This window comes from Macaca thibetana, chromosome 2, assembly GCF_024542745.1.
Source record: "Macaca thibetana thibetana isolate TM-01 chromosome 2, ASM2454274v1, whole genome shotgun sequence".
Lineage (NCBI taxonomy): Eukaryota > Metazoa > Chordata > Mammalia > Primates > Cercopithecidae > Macaca > Macaca thibetana.
The window spans coordinates 59,651,887-59,667,950 of record NC_065579.1 but is presented as its reverse complement, the minus strand read 5'-3'; the positions used below and the strand labels follow the sequence as shown (position 1 = coordinate 59,667,950).

Genomic DNA, 16,064 nt, shown 5'->3' with positions numbered 1-16,064 from the left:
ATCTCAAATATTGATAGGAACAAACCAAATTAAGTAGAGAGATGTGTGATGTCAGGGATGCAATATAGCATAAAACATATTAGAAATTCGAAAACATAAAGATCACTTTATTATCTTAATCCACGTAAGTAGATCTTCATGCTTAGCTTGTGATCCTCTGGATGGAAGTAAGGACAGGAGGAAATTCAAGAGAGAATTTCACAGGGGCACTGAAATTAAGATAAAAAATCAGTAGTAGCAGCAAAAGTATGCTTATTGATCAGGGACCCTTCCCTCTTGCATGATCATTATGATTCTTCTTATGTTTATGTATGTGATTCTTCTCTATTGCTCATTCATTCTCCTAATCCTTTTGTTTTCCATCATCACTCTTTTCCTTTTAGCTCTGACCCTCCTGCAAAAACCTGTGACTTTCATTTATAATTGCGTGTTCAACATCTCCACCCTAATGGTCCATCAACACCAAAAATTTTATACATCAAAAACCAAATTAAATATAATCTCCTACAATCTTTTCTTTCCTCCTGACTTCTGAAAACCTTCAAGGGTCATTTCTGAAGGTTTGAATCATCTCTGACATTTCCTTCTCTCTCTTCTACCACAACCATGCAGTAGCAAGTTCTACATAGTCTACTTCTTTGGGGTAACCTCAAACTATTTCCTCCTTTCCTAATACCAAGACCCAAGATAGGCAGAAGAAAGTAAAAAATATCAGAGTTGTAATCAATGGAAAACAGAAAAACAATAGACAATATCAGTAAAACAAAAATTTGTTTCTTTGAGATCAATAAAATAAACTTCAAGGTAGACTAATCAGGAATAAAAAAGAGAAGTCAGAAATTACTAATATCAGAAATAAGAGTGATCATACTACTACAGATCCCTCAGATATTAAGATGATAATAGAGAAATATTATGAGCAGCTTTATAATAAATATTATGAACAGCTTTATGTCATTAATTTTGACAACTCTGATGAAATGGACAAAATATTTTAAACAACCAACAAAGTTCACTAAAGAAGAAATAGATAACATGAATAGTTGATAATTATGGTAAGTTTAATTTACTATGAATGTTCTAAACTTATATGTGCCTATTAAAATAGCCTCAAAATATATAAAGCAAAACTTGATATAACTGTACAAAGAAATTCTTAAATCCATACCTTAGTGGTAGAATCTACCACAGATTTCTCAGTTACAGACAAATCAGCCCAGGACCACCACATATGCCAATGGAAGTATAAACTGCACAACTCTAGACTGCTATGTGAATGTCTTTGCTACAGTTGTGTAATGTAGCAATCCAGGGTCAAGCAAATAAATAGTTCATTAAAGATACAGGAGACTTAAGGTTCATAAGACAGATTTAAGGTTCACATCTAGAACCTTGTAAACAATTAGTGGATAAATACATCATTATTTTCCAGCTCATATGGAATTGACCACTTCTAGGACAAAGAGTAAGTTTTAGTTAATTTCAAACAATGGTTATACTATAACCTGCATTATTCAATATGGTAGCCACTAGTTTCATGTAACTATTGAGCAGTTAAAATGTGGCCAGTTCAAGTTAAGATGTGCTATAAATGTAGAATACATACCAATTTGAAAATTTAGTACAAAAAATCTAAATACCTGTGATAACATTTTAAGACAATTACATATTTAAATAATATTTTGGATAGTTTGGGTTAAATAATTAAAATTGATTTTACTTATTTTTAGTCTTTAATGTGGCAACTAAGCATTTTAAAATTACATATGTAGAAGTATAACATAATACTTCTACAGAACAGCAATGTGATCATGTATATTCCATGAAAACAAAGAAATGTCTGTAACAAAAGATAAATAGCTTCAGGTATTTGAAAATTTTTAAAAATGTATTTTTGAATAGTTCATGAGTCAAATAAACATCACAATTGGTATTTTAATATCCTTCGAACTGAACAATAATGAAATTATTAATTACTATCAAAATGAATGGAATAAGGCTAAAGCAGCATAAATTGTGGTATACCTGAACATACAATATAGATGAAGAAATGAATAATCCTCAGCTACATGAAACTTTACAAACAAATCCCAGGAACATAATATTGAGCACAAAGAACAAATTAGAATGATACATATGGAATGATTTTATTTATGTGAAGATAAAATACATGCAAAATCTAACATTGTTTAGGAATACAAACATGCTTGGTAAAATTATATAGAGAAACATGGACACAATAGATGTTATCTGTAGGTTTTTGTAGCTGCTCTTTATCAGTTTTAGGAAGTTTCCTTCTATTCCTCATTTGTTGAGAACCACAAAATGCAGGCTGGTGGTCTTCTCTGAGGAAGGAGCGAATGAGATGGAATTGAGGAGAAGCAAAAGAAAACTTCAAAGATAATGGTAAGGTTCTTTTTCCTAAACCGTGTGGTTGATACACAGATGTTCACTGTATTGTAGCTCATAATATTTGATACCTATGCAAACCTTCAATGTATCTACTCAAAACTTATAAAGAAAAACAATTATTGATATAGCCAGAGCACAGAGTAGAATGTGCATGTGGAAGAAAGAGAATTCAAGGTAAAAACCAAGGTGAAGGAATGTGCAGGTGACTTGTCGGTCTCTCTCTTGAGTGGTGGGGTTTACTGTGCTCTCTGAACAAGGCAGTGTCATCTAGCCCTGGAGATATAGAGGTGAATTAGGAAGGAAGAGTCACTGTTCAAACTGTGCTCAAAATCCAGCAAATGTAAAATGGAGATCTATTAACGTGTGAGGCAGACCCAGCAGGCTTGATGCTTGCACATTAGTCTCTAGGCTGGAAAAATTTTATTATTCCAGTCTGTGGTTTTTATTTTCATTCTCTTAAAGTGTCTTTTGAAGAACAAGTTTTTAATTTTGATGAAGTTGAATTTATCTCTTTTATCTGTTGAATGTCATTAATTTTTATGTTAAACTAATCCTATACTCTTATGATAAACTCCACTTATTCATGATTTATTTCCTTTTTATATGTTATCTTGATTTTAGCCCCTTCAATTTGCTAAAATTTTGTTTAGAATTTTTATATTAATGCTCATTAGAAATGTTGGTCTGTTAATTTTCTTGTTATGTCTTTGTCAGGTTTTGTTATCAGAGTAATACTGACTTCATAAATTAAGATGGGAATTGCTCTTTCTTATTCAATTTTCAGGAACAGTTTGAGTATAAATAGTATTATTTTTTCTTTAAATGTTTGGTAAAATTAACTGGTAAAACCTCTGGGCTGGAAGTTTTCTTTGTGAGAAGACTTTAAATTACAAATTCAATTTCTTTAAAAGATATAGAACTATTCATGTTATCTAATTCTTCTTTAGTGAGCTTTGGTAGTTTGTTTAAAAAATTTTGTCCATTTCATCAGAGTTGTCAAAATTAATGACATAAAGCTGTTCATAATATTTATTATAAAGCTGCTCATAATATTTCTCTATTATCATCTTAATATCTGACAGATCTGTAGTAGTATCATCCCTCTTATTTCTGATATTAGCAATTTTTGACTTCTCTTTTTTATTCCTGATTAGTCTACCTTGAGGTTTATTAATTTTATTGATCTCAAAGAAACAAATTTTTGTTTTACTGATATTGTCTATTGTTTTTCTGTTTTCCATTGATTACAACTCTGATACTTTTTACTTTCTTCTGCCTATCTTGGGAATTTTTCCCTCGCCTCTTCTTCTAATTTCCTAAAGTGGAAGCTGATTTTTTTTTTTTTTCACATAGACATTTGTCCCTAAGTTTTTCTTTGGTGACATCCCATAAATTTTGATGTTTTTATTTTCATTTAGTTCAAAATACTTTCTAATTTCCCTTTTGATATTTTATTTGACCACTGTCTTATTTAGAATTGTTAAATAATTTACAAATATTTAGGGGACTGTCCAGATAATTTTCTGTATTTGATTTCTACATTAATTACACTGTGAGAAGAGAACATACTGTACTTTGTATTATTTAAATCCTTTAAAATTTCTTTGGTTTTATTTCATGTCCCAATTATACAGTCTGTCTCAATGAGTAATCTGTATAACCACGGGGGGAAATGTGTATTCTGCTGTTGTTGGGTGAAATGTTGTATAAATGTCAATTAGGTTAATTGATTACAAAGTTCAAGTCTTCTATAGCCTACTGATTGTCCTATTACTTGTTTTATCAGCTATGAAGAGGGGGTATTGACATCTTTAACAATAATTGTGAATTTGCCTACTTGGAATTCCATCCAGCTTTTGCTTCCTATATTTTTAAGGTCTGTTATTAGATGTACAAATATTTAGAACTGTTATGTCCTCCTGATGAATTGACCTACTTATAATTATAAAATGAACTTCTTTACTTCCAGTAAATTTTTTTGTTCTGAAATCTACTTTGTAAACCCATTACAGCTTTCTGATTAGGGTCAGCATGTTAGATCTTTTCCCATTCTTTTATTTTTGACCTCATATGTCTTTATATTTAAAATACGTTTTCTGCAGGCAGCATATATCTAAATCTTATTTTCTTATACAATCTGATAATCTCTGCATTTTAATTAGAATGTTTAGACAATTTACATTTAATTTAATCATTGATACAGTTAGGCTTAAATTACCATTTTGCCATTTCTTTCCTATTTTTCCCATCTGCTTTTTCTTCTCTTTCCCTTCTTTCTGTTTTCTTTCAGATTTTGCATATTTTATGATTCAATTTTATCTTTTTTGTTGGCTTATTAGCTATAGCTCTTTGTTTAGTTTTATTTTAGTGGTTGCTATAGGGTTGATAATAGATATTTTTAGCTTATCACAGTTGTGATAGGCTGAATAATTGCCTCCAAAGATGTCCATATCTGAATCTGTGAGTATGTTTCCTTATATAGGAAAAGGGACTTCGTAGACGTGATAAAGTTAAGGATCTTGAGGTGAGGAGATTAGTTTGAATTATCTGGATGGGCCCTAAGGGTAATTACTAGGGTCCTCTTATAGGAGGGATGCAAGAGGGTTAGTGTGGGGGAAGGTTATATGACAATGAAACAGAGATTGGATTCATGTGGCCAGAAGCTAACGAATGCTGATAACTTGTAACAGATGGAAGATGTAAGGAATGTCTTCTCTGGATCCTGCAGAGGGAACCAGTCCTGCTGACACCTTGATTTTAGCCCCTTAAGATTCATTTGAACTTCTGACCTCCAGAACTGTAAGACAATAAATTTGTGTTATTTTAAGTCACTAAATTTGTGGTCATTTGTTACAGCAGCAATAGGAAACTAATACAACATCTTCCTATAAGTGATACTATACAGCTTTAGCAATAATATGAGAATATCATGACAGTAACTTGATCAAGCTAAGGAGCAACTGTCAATGGAAATAAAGTAGCACTTCACCTGGTTTTCAAAGCCAGGATCATAGAATAAATGTGTCTAGTCACATGCTTGATAGAAGTGTCCAGACAGCCTAACAATTTGATCCACTTAATTTATTAAATTAGGTTTCTTGTTGGAAAATAAGTCTTATTGATTAGAAAATCCAAATGAGCATCTCCTGAGAGTGCCTGTGAATACATTAGAAGCTACCTTTACTATAAAGTAGATGGTACTGAATATTTGAGATGCTTGAATTTCAGTCTCCCTGGATATAGTTACAATTTTGATACCACAAAAAGTAGAATCCATTCCAAATGCATTCCTCTGATGGACTCAGTGCATGGAACTCATGTTAAATGTAACTTTTTAGAAGAAAAACTTTAAAAGTCTAGTAGATTAGAGGAGCTAAAATATAGTAAGCTAGGACGCAAACAGTGTTAACGAAGTGATGATTATCCACTGAATTTTCCAGGAATTATGAAGTTCTTTATGACATTTCTAATAAAGTATATAGTATTTTGAGTAAATTGTTATGAAAATATAAATTTGTATCTGTGATGATAACTTTGCTTGATATTATGGTGACAGAAATGAGAAGGGCTTTTATACCTCCTTGATTCCCTGCTGAGCCTCCATTCCTGACTCTAAGAAATCTTCAGTGAGACTCTTTAATGGGATAAAGCAGAAAGAATAATTATACATGATATTATATGCACTCATTGTTCTTGATTAGAATGGAATGGGCAGTGAGTAATGTATACAGGACTGATTATATGTGTGAAAAAGATAATCTAGATTCCAAAAATAAAAATCACACTTGTACAGTACAACCATGGCGGTGCTCACACATTGTTCAAGATCATAAAACAATCTTAGGACACTGGTAAAGAGAAAACAATCTTGTGTTGACAAAAACTATGAAGGACCAACTCTGACTCAAGCAGGACTTTTTGCTAGAAATTTAGAGGAATTATGAGAAATAAAATATTTATTATAAAGGCATAGTACATATTTTTCCATGTTATAAGTAGCTGAAAACATATAGCTATTTAGTTATCTGACTTTTTTTCTAGAATCAGTTCAAGAGAGATTGATGTTTTAGAATTATAGGAAACAACACAGATTTAGATCCTAAATTTAAATTTTACTAAGAATTTAATAAAGAAGATTACCACTGGAATCCCGGAGTTCTCATTGTACTCCTAGGTCTGATTTTTGAAAGTCAAAAGCTCTCTGGCCTGAAAGAAAAACTGGAGCTTCCCAGTTTTAAATTCCGTGATCAGTTGTTTGATAGAAATTAAATTCATTCTCGTCCATGCACGCATCCATCCCTTACAGCAAATATTGAGTGCCGACTATGTGTCTGGCACTGTTTTATTCTCTGGGGATATAGTGGTTCTTTATTTTCATTCCTTAGAAATATGTTAATACAACTCCCTCAGTTTTAGAAGAAATGAAGACCTGAGTGATAAATGACTATCTGAGGTGACATGATTCACAAGTGACAAAGCTAGCTCAAGCTTATGCCAGCCAGCAGTATGTCATGCTGTCTTTGCTTTGCATATCTCAGAGGGAGGTGTGGCTGTCGACATTCTACCCTGAAATTTCACCAGATAGATTTAAAATTAATTTTTTTGGAGTTGCCACAATAGGTAAATTAGGACTTATTCACAATTAAGAGTATTTATTTTTAAAACTTTATTAAATTCTTGGACCAAAAAGAAAATGAGAATCTTAATTTCTTATGTACATGCAAATCCAGATTCTCTTAATTGCAGTTAAAAACATAACTGCAAACAAATGTCAAACCATAATGCCAAAATGACAGTTTTAAATTCTGTTTCACAAGTTGTTCTTTTCGAGATGTCTTCACATTGTCAATCAAATAGATAATTTTGATTTTGCCATAACTCCTGCCTCTGTTAAAAGCAGTAAGTGTGTGATAACATAAGAAGCTTGGCAAGCCTCTTGTTCTGAGAGCTGTTGATGTATAGGAAATCAGAGAAAGAGGTGAGTCTTGGAGAAAAAAACCTGGTAAGACTTATTGTTTTCAATTATTACTTAGAACATTTCATAATGCTTTAAACTAACAGATTAGCATCTGCATTAGTATGTTTGAACACTGCTACTAAGACATACCTGAGACAGGGTAATTTATGAAGGAAAGAGGTTTAATTGACTCATAGTTCAGCATGGCTGGGGAAGGCCTCAGGAAACTTATGGCAAATCATGGCAGAAGATGAAGAGGAAGCAAGGCACATTCTTTACAATGTAGCAGGAAGGAGATGTGCCAAGAAAAGGGGGAAGAGCCCCTTATAAAACCGTTAGATGTCATGAGAACTCACTCACTATTACAAGAACACCATGGGGGAAACTGCCCCCATGATTCAATTACCTCCATCTAGGCTCTCCCTTGACATGTGGAGATTATGGGAATTACAATTAAAGATGAGATTTGGGTGGGGACACAAAGCCTAACTATATCAGCATCCAAATGGAATCACTCCAAGGATTGATCTTTACAACTGTAGGAGTAAAGCAGATAATAATGAATTCAACAGATATTTACTGAATATCTTACATGGCCAGTGCAGGGAATAAAAATTAATACGACATGGTGCTTTAAGGGGTTAGCAATCTAATGAAAGATGAAAGAGAGGAAACTAATACTTTCTGAGTACCTACAACCTACCAGGCACAATATTTTAAAATTCTCAAGAAGATAGCTATTATTAAAATGTCCACATTACAGATAGGGAAAAGAAGCCTTAATTGCCCAAGCTTAACAGTGGTCAAGTTGGGATTTACTCTGTGTTTACCTAATTCTAAAGTCCATTCTTTTTATATTAAGAATGGACTTTATCTTGCATCACTTCTTAATCCTTTTTCATATCTAATACTAGATATAGCTAATCACTAGTCATTGCTTCTAGAATTTATGAAAATATGACAAGCCTGAATGAAATAACTAACCACTTAGTTTACATTTTTAGAACGTAGCTGTGAATTGTTTTTATTCTATTTTCCATCTGAAGATATAGCTTTACTTCTGATTCTACCAAGGCACTAGGAAGCAGAAGACAGCATCTCATATTTATCCAGTGAAGAGAAGAATACTGAGGGGGTGGGGGTGAACAAGAAATTGAGAGGAGAGGAGAAGGGACACAAAAAGAGCATTGCTTTTTTGCAGGACTGTGAGTCTCCTAAAGACTCAGTGTTACAACATGGTTCAGAAAGATGTCACACTGAGAAAGAATGACAAAACTTAGCCCTTCAAGACAAATACTGAGGGAATTGTGCAAACGGTAGAGAAGAGAACATGAGTTATAAGGTCAGACCCAACAGAGCTTGATTTCTGTCTTTGCCAATGATGTGACCCTGAGCAAGAAATTTAGCCTCAGTTAAATTAACATTAATGCCCTCATCTCCAAAATGTGGAAAATGACACCTGCTTCACCAGTGAGGCAGGTGTGGTTGCTAGCCAGTGCCTTTGTGCAAATTTGGAAATGACTTCTCTTCTGGGTTGGTGAATTAGAAAAAGTGCTCCCTTGGTCTGAGGGAAGACCTATGGACACAGGGCTTGGTAAGGATGACAAACTTATGCAAGAAAAGTGAACCCCTTCCTCTGGCAAGTAGCTATGATAGCAGAGCCCAGGCTGGCCTCCTGTCCCCCTTAGCCCTTCCACCGAGCCTCATAAAATGGTGCATGGCATTGCGCACAGGGTTCCTTGAAAACAAGATAAGATAATGTCTACAGAAACATTTAGAGGGCTCCTCATTGAAACCTGTGGATAGGTGAAAGAGCTTGAGAAAGAGAAGGGAAAGGGGGAGGGGAGAAAAAGGGAGGGAAAGAGAGAGGAGACAGAAGAAGGGATAGAGAGAAAATGAGAAAGCAGGTATGTTTAATCATGAGGTCCTGCCATATATTTGAAAACAGGAGACTCTACGAACCTCTTGAAATAATGTGCTGGGTTTTGTGGATACTTTTCTGAAGTGAGTATATTGTCTGTCTGTTTTCCTGTTGCTATAAAGAACTGCCTGAGACTGGGTAATTTATAAAGGAAAGAGGTTTAATTGACTCACAGTTCCGCATTGCTAGGGAGGCCTCAGTAAACTTACAATCATGGAGGAAGGCAAAGGAGAAGCAGACACCATCTTCACAGGGCGGCAGGATGGAGTGAGTGCCGAGCAAAGGGGAAAAAGCCCCTTATAAAACCATCAGATCCCGTGAGAACTCACTCACTATCACGAGAACAGCATGGGGGAAACTGCTCCTATGATTCAATCACCCACACTGGGTCCCTCCCATGACACATGGGGATTATGGGAACTACAATTCAAGATGAAATTTGGGTGGGGACACAGCCAAACTGTATCAGTGAGGGTTCATAGCTTTTGACTACAAAGAAAATGATGGAGAGAGGAGAGGCCAAAAGAGAAGTTAATGAAATGCAGGTGGGGGTGAAGGAAGTGGATAAAATCCTTCCCTGTAGCCTAAAAATTATGCTTTATGGGAAAATGGGGGAAATTTAGTAAACTGCATTTAAAATACATAAGTAGAGAGACTGCCAAACAGATGCAGATGTATATTATTTATATCTCAGAATAATTTACACATAAGCAACTTGCACCTAACTTTTATTATGACTAAGCTTTTCCTCAAACAACACTCTTCATTATTCCCATCATGTTATGGGCAAATTGATCACAGTAAGTCTTTTTCTGTATTTTTTCTTGGAGTTTACCAAGATAAAGATAATACAGCATCTAAGAATGCAAAGGGTATGAGAGCTATTATAAACAGTGTGTGTTCCGGCTGTATGGTTGTAGGCCACATGGTAGTGCGTAAGCGAATTTCTCCAAGTGCTATATGTAGGCAGTCTTCAAGCTTAAACACATATGTCCTCATAAAATATATTTGTACATTTGTTATAGAGAATTTAGGACATTTTTAACTATATAAGTAGTTTTCCCTAAGGATGGAATTAGGTGCCCCCATCAGCCCACAGAACCCTTTTTAACCCACAATATGCCTGAAGGAGTGTTGCACATTCACAGTTCTGGGCAGAGTTCTGGCCTTGGCCACAGAGACCTTGTATCCCAGTAGGATGGGAGCTGAGGGCTGTCTTTTCAAGAAGTTAAAAAATGGCCATACTTTTCTCTGGCATCATCCTTATGACTTGCTGCATTCTTCTCCATCCATAAAGGAAACCCCTCTCATCAGTCCCAATGTGTCTGTCACCAAGCTGGCCAGACTGTCTCCACCTGCAGAATCCCATGATCTGAGAAGACCTACTTCTTTTCCTTTCATTGAAGATTCTTCTCTACCTAGCACTTCCTCAGCTGAGTGTGGGGAAGAAAGCAATGCCCAAATAGATAGATTTGTACTAATCAATGAACTATTTCCTAGTTACTAAACTCCCTTATCTCTCCAAATTCAGAAGTTCTGCTAGTTTTTTTCTAGGGTCACCTCTGGCTTTTTATATCTTTTCCTCCTCTTCTGAAACTACATAGCTTCTAAACTGCACAATTTGTGACCTCAGCAAGGGCTCTGCTCTCCTGAGGGGTCAGGAAGGAAGGGTGGTGTGTATCTGACACTGCTTGGATTTATGAAAGCACACACAGTCAGTGGGAGTGAATTGAGCTCTGGCCTTTGGTAAGTACATCTGGTGGCCTGGTTGGTTGTAATACTTCCGTAGCAGTGGTTTGGTACTTTACCAAGTAGCAGATTCCTAGGCACTACCCAGACCTACTGAACCAGAATCTCCTATGGTATTATCAAGCATCTCTATATTAAAAGTGTTTCCTGAGCCCAGTTGCTTCTTTTGGAGGGACATTCACACCTCCAACTGCTTAAGGAAATTTTTTATTTAAAAGTCCCATTGATGCTTCAAATCAAAGCTTCAAGAGCAAACTTGCTAAGCTGAGACAGGGTCAGTTTACTAAAGGAAAAAAGTGGAAAGAGGAAAGTCAAGTTCAAGTGTGAATTTTAAGGAATGTCTGCTATCAGGTGATCACAGGAGGGAAGGGGAAAGAACAAAAACAGAGCTAGAAAAGAGACCAAATAACAGGTTGCCCTGGAGCCAAAAGACCACTGTTTCAAGACAAATTTGGACAGTAATGTCAAAAGCTTCCAAAGTTCATTTGTTCTTCAGAATATCTTTTTTTTTTTTGAGACGGAGTTTTGATCTTTTTGCCCAGGCTGGAGTGCAATGGTGCGGTCTCGGCTCACTGCAACCTCCGCCTCCCAGGTTCAAATGATTCTCCTGCCTCAGCCTCCCAAGTATCTGGGAATACAGGCACCCGCCACCACGCCTGGCTAATTTTTGTATTTTTAGAAGAGACAGTGTTTCACTATGTTGGCCAGCCTGTTCGCGAACCACTGACCTCAGGTGATCCACCCACCTCAGCCTCCCAGAGTGCTGGAATCACAGGCGTGAGCCACCAAGCCCGGCCCAGAATATCTTTTTAACCCTGAGGCTCACCATAGTGTAAGCCCTGGCTATTTTACTACTACCCACTTGACATAGACACTTAACCCAACAGAAACTGACAGGGGTAGGAGCTGGAGATTCTCATATTTCTCATATCTCTTAGGCTTCACTACCTATATAATTCTTTATCAAAAGAGTAAATGTCCTGACTTGCTCCCATTACCAATACCTTCTCCATCCAGCATCGAGAATGATCTTTCTACAGTGTCACTCTTCTGCTTAAATCCCTTCAATGGTTTGTCTTCATTGCACTGAGAACAGCACCCAAACTCCCAAAGGCCTGCAAGACCCTGCATGATGTGACCTTGCCTGCCTCACTCACACTTACTCTGCCACCAGCCACGCTACCCTGCTGTCCTTTCCCAGAACTCACCAAGCTTGTCCTTTGCTTGTAAAGTTCCTCCCTGGCTCTTAGCCTGGTAACTTCCACTTGTCTTCCTTTAGCAAAGGGGCAGAGTATCATCTTGGAAGTCACTTTTACGACCACCCTGGCCAAAGCACTCACTCCTTCTATCAATTTCTACTACTTCATAGCCATTATCACAATTTATAATTATTCTAGTCAGTTTTCCACATTTTTTGTTTTACTGTTTGTCTCCACCCTTAAAATATAAGCTACGTACTATGTACCCAGGGTATATAAGCTGGGTACTATGTACCCAGGGTACTAGCTGAATTACCCAAAGCAATCCATTCATTTATTCACTCACTTGACAAATATTTGTTGAATGGATGTGTGTGGCAGGCTCTGGGCAGTTAGAGGACAAGGCAGCAAAATATGAAAGTAGCCTAGAAAAACTAAAAAGGTAAAGCTTATGTTTAGGAGTAATCCTATGATTACATGATAACCTACTGGTCTACAAGGACATTTTTAAAAATTTTATTTATTTATTTTGAGACAGAGTCTCACTCTGTTGCCCAGGCTGGACAGTGGCATGATCTTAGCTGACTGCAATCTTTGCCTCCCGGGTTCAAGCGATTCTTGTGCCTCAGCCTCCTGAGTAGCTGGGATTATAGGCATGAGCCACCATGCCCAGCTAATTTTGATGTTTTGGTAGAGATGGGGTTTCACCATGTTGGCCAGGCTAGTCTTAAACTGCTGGCCTCAAGTGATCTGCCTGCCTTGGCCTTCCAAAATGCTGGGCTTACAGGTGTGAGCCACTGTGCCTGTCATTTTAATTTTTATTATGTGACAGACATCATGTCTGTAAACTTAGTGTCACCAATTACTAAGTAAATGTATATTCTGGATATACTAAAGCAGAGAGAATAAAGAAAGTACAAGGGCAATAATACAAGAAAAAAAAAAGAAAGGAAAAGAAGAAGAATAGTAGTTCAGTGATATCACTATTATCTGAAAGCTGATAGAAACTGTCCTTCTCACTCAACACTTAGAGCGTAAGATTGTAATCATAATTTTTTTTAAAAACATGGCAAAACATACACATCCAAGTGTATGCTATTTCAAAGCAATTCCCCAACAAAGCTCTATATATATTCTACTGAGGTCACTAATCCTTAAAGCATTCATAAAACTCCCTTCTTCAAACTGTAGTCAGAGATAATTTATTAAGCATAGAAAAAAGGGAAAAATTTACCTCATTTTTGATCCCCAATAGTATTTCCCAGATTGATTTCCCATCATATTCACTGGACTTATTTTCACTGGACCTATCTGAGACTGTTTCAAATAGCAAAGGTATTCCTAACAGGTAAAGATCTGTCATACTGACAAGAGTCTATAATGTGTGCTTAAGCCAGTCCTTGGAGAAGAGTTCCAGAAACAATTAGACAAAGACAGGTTCTTCCCAATGACTTCAGTGAAGGAGACAGCATTCATCTGACTAAACAATTAAGCCTAATTAATCTGGTATCATTGGAAATATGATATTCTAGGTAATATAGGAATTGCTCAGATAACCAAAGTTCTAAACCAAATACTTTGAAAATTTTTATTTATTCCATGGTGTCTTTTCAAAGATGTATGATGTGTGTCTTTTGTATGGAATATATAACTGATTTTAATCTTTCTGACTATATACGTTAGCATATATAGATTTTATCTCTGCTTACACATGCTCAATCTTTCAACTATCACTCCTTTTTTATTAATAAGCCTGGCTCTTATACATTTCATTGTTATAAAATTGCAGCTTCTAATAAATGGCAGAGGAGGTGGGGTGGAATAGTCATGTAAGTAGAAAGTACACTTTTGGTGTTGAAGGGTAAAGAATAAATGGTGCGGGGATATCAGCTCTGCAGTTGCTAATCTTATTCAATAGAATATAAGTAATTATAAAATCATCCCAGGAAGGATGAGAGATAAGCATTTTTCCCTATGAACTACACAGACTTCCTTCTTGCCTGGTGTAGAAACAGATATGATGCCCAGGGAACAATGTTGGCAAGAAAGAGTTCTGAGACAAAAAAGTCTAATTCTAAGATAACTGCTGCCCACTCCTCTGGCCCCACTCCCCAGACTCAGCAAATAGGTTTGCAAAGAGGAAATAAAAAAAAGACTGTAACTCTTCTAAATTATATTCATAAAATAAAATATAAACAAATATAAAAATGATAGGAAGGATGAAAAACAACCTATCATGTGCCTTCTGCGCACAGAAAATGATACAAAACAAAAATTCCTGCCCTTATGAAACTTGTGTTCTTAGCGAATATAATAATTATATCAGTAAATGTAAATGAAATAATCTCCTAAAGAAACCCAGATTTTTAAATCAGTGAAATAAACAAACAAAAAAACCCCAAGATTTGTGCTATATATCAGATATAAATTTAAAACAAAAGGATTCAGAAAGAATGAGCAAAGACATAGCAGGGAAATGAAAACAAAAAGAAAGAAAGCAAGGTTGAAATATTAATTAAAGATAAGGTTAATTCAAAGACAAATTAAGTAAACAAAAGTATCTTGGAAGCCTGGACCAATGTGCTTCTTAGTATCCTCGATACCAGCTAAGGAGGAATCTTTGCTTGTGCCATATCCTCCAACAAGATGTGCTGACAGACAAGGAGGAGAGAAGAAAAGTAGGAGCCAATTAAAGGAAAAAGTGATATAAAAAGTTGTTTCTGTTGGAAAAATGATAGAATCTACCAATCACTGACCCAGGTGAAATTTAGTAGTATAAGTATCACACATGGTCTGATTTTTTTTTCAATAAAAATTTGACACCAAATGCAATTTGGGCTTCATTCTCTACCTTCACCAACTGCAACTTTACCAAGTCACGTAACCAACTGGAGCTTCAGTCTAATCACTTGTAAAATGAGGTAGTGGGATGCAATGACCTCGTAGGAGAAATATATATTTATTCCTGTGATTTCACTATTATAATATGTCGGACACTGATGTCTCAAATATATATGGAATACTAACTTAAACAAAAATGTTTTTGTAAGAAATTATTGTTAACTGCACCTTTCATTTTTCAGGGTTAAAACCTCTTCCCTTGTCTGATTCAAAAGAGTTTTGGTTATCTCCAGTTCATTTTCAGCAAGGTTAATTCTTCTCTTTATGTCTTCTTCTTGTTTTTCTTTTGCAGTCAGCTCTTCCTGTAATGCTCTATATATTTGTTGACAAGTCATTAAAGAGTCTTCTTTTTCCTTAAGCAGCATAGTATGCCTAAAAAGAAATAGGAAAAAAACCCCACCAACATGCTTTATATACTACATTTTATATTTATCAAAGATGTATTAAGAGCTCATTTGAAATTATAGATTATAACTGTGACTTTAAAAAATTAAAAATGTTAAAAAAAAAGAATGGTTCTATAATGTTAAAATTTTCCCATCTAGGCAGTGGCAACAGCAATAACCAACTGCAAGACAATATAAGCTTGAATTAGGTATTGTATATGTAAATAATAAGAAAATAAAAAATAAGTGTCTTTTAAAATAAAACATTACTTAAATACAGTTTTAAGTTCAATTATTAAAATATAAATTTAAAAATTGGTAATGCATACTGTGACTCAGAAATAACGGATTCAAACTTCAGTTTTCTAAGTTCTCTTTGACAGTCATCAGCTTCATTAGATTTATTCCTAAAATAATACAAAAGAAGTTCAAATATATGATTTCAAAATAAAGTATGTGTTTTTCTGTAGCATTATTTTACTCATCAATAGAAGAAATTTTTTAACATCTTCATATTATTATTTGTTTAAAGAAATAAA

General features: G+C 35.3%; 1 protein-coding gene across 9 annotated transcripts in view; it reads right to left on the bottom strand.

Annotated features, from left to right (window-relative positions):
- The window catches only part of LEKR1 (leucine, glutamate and lysine rich 1), a 226,126-nt gene that overhangs the window by 36,761 nt on the left and 173,301 nt on the right, over positions 1 to 16,064 (bottom strand). For all 9 annotated transcript variants that reach the window (XM_050779849.1, XM_050779854.1, XM_050779855.1 and 6 more), the window contains 2 exons: positions 15,855 to 15,932; positions 15,308 to 15,511 (listed from right to left, as the gene is read on the bottom strand). In XM_050779849.1, coding sequence (XP_050635806.1) covers positions 15,308 to 15,511; positions 15,855 to 15,932 — 282 coding nt within the window. The remainder of the gene's footprint in view (positions 1 to 15,307; positions 15,512 to 15,854; positions 15,933 to 16,064) is intronic.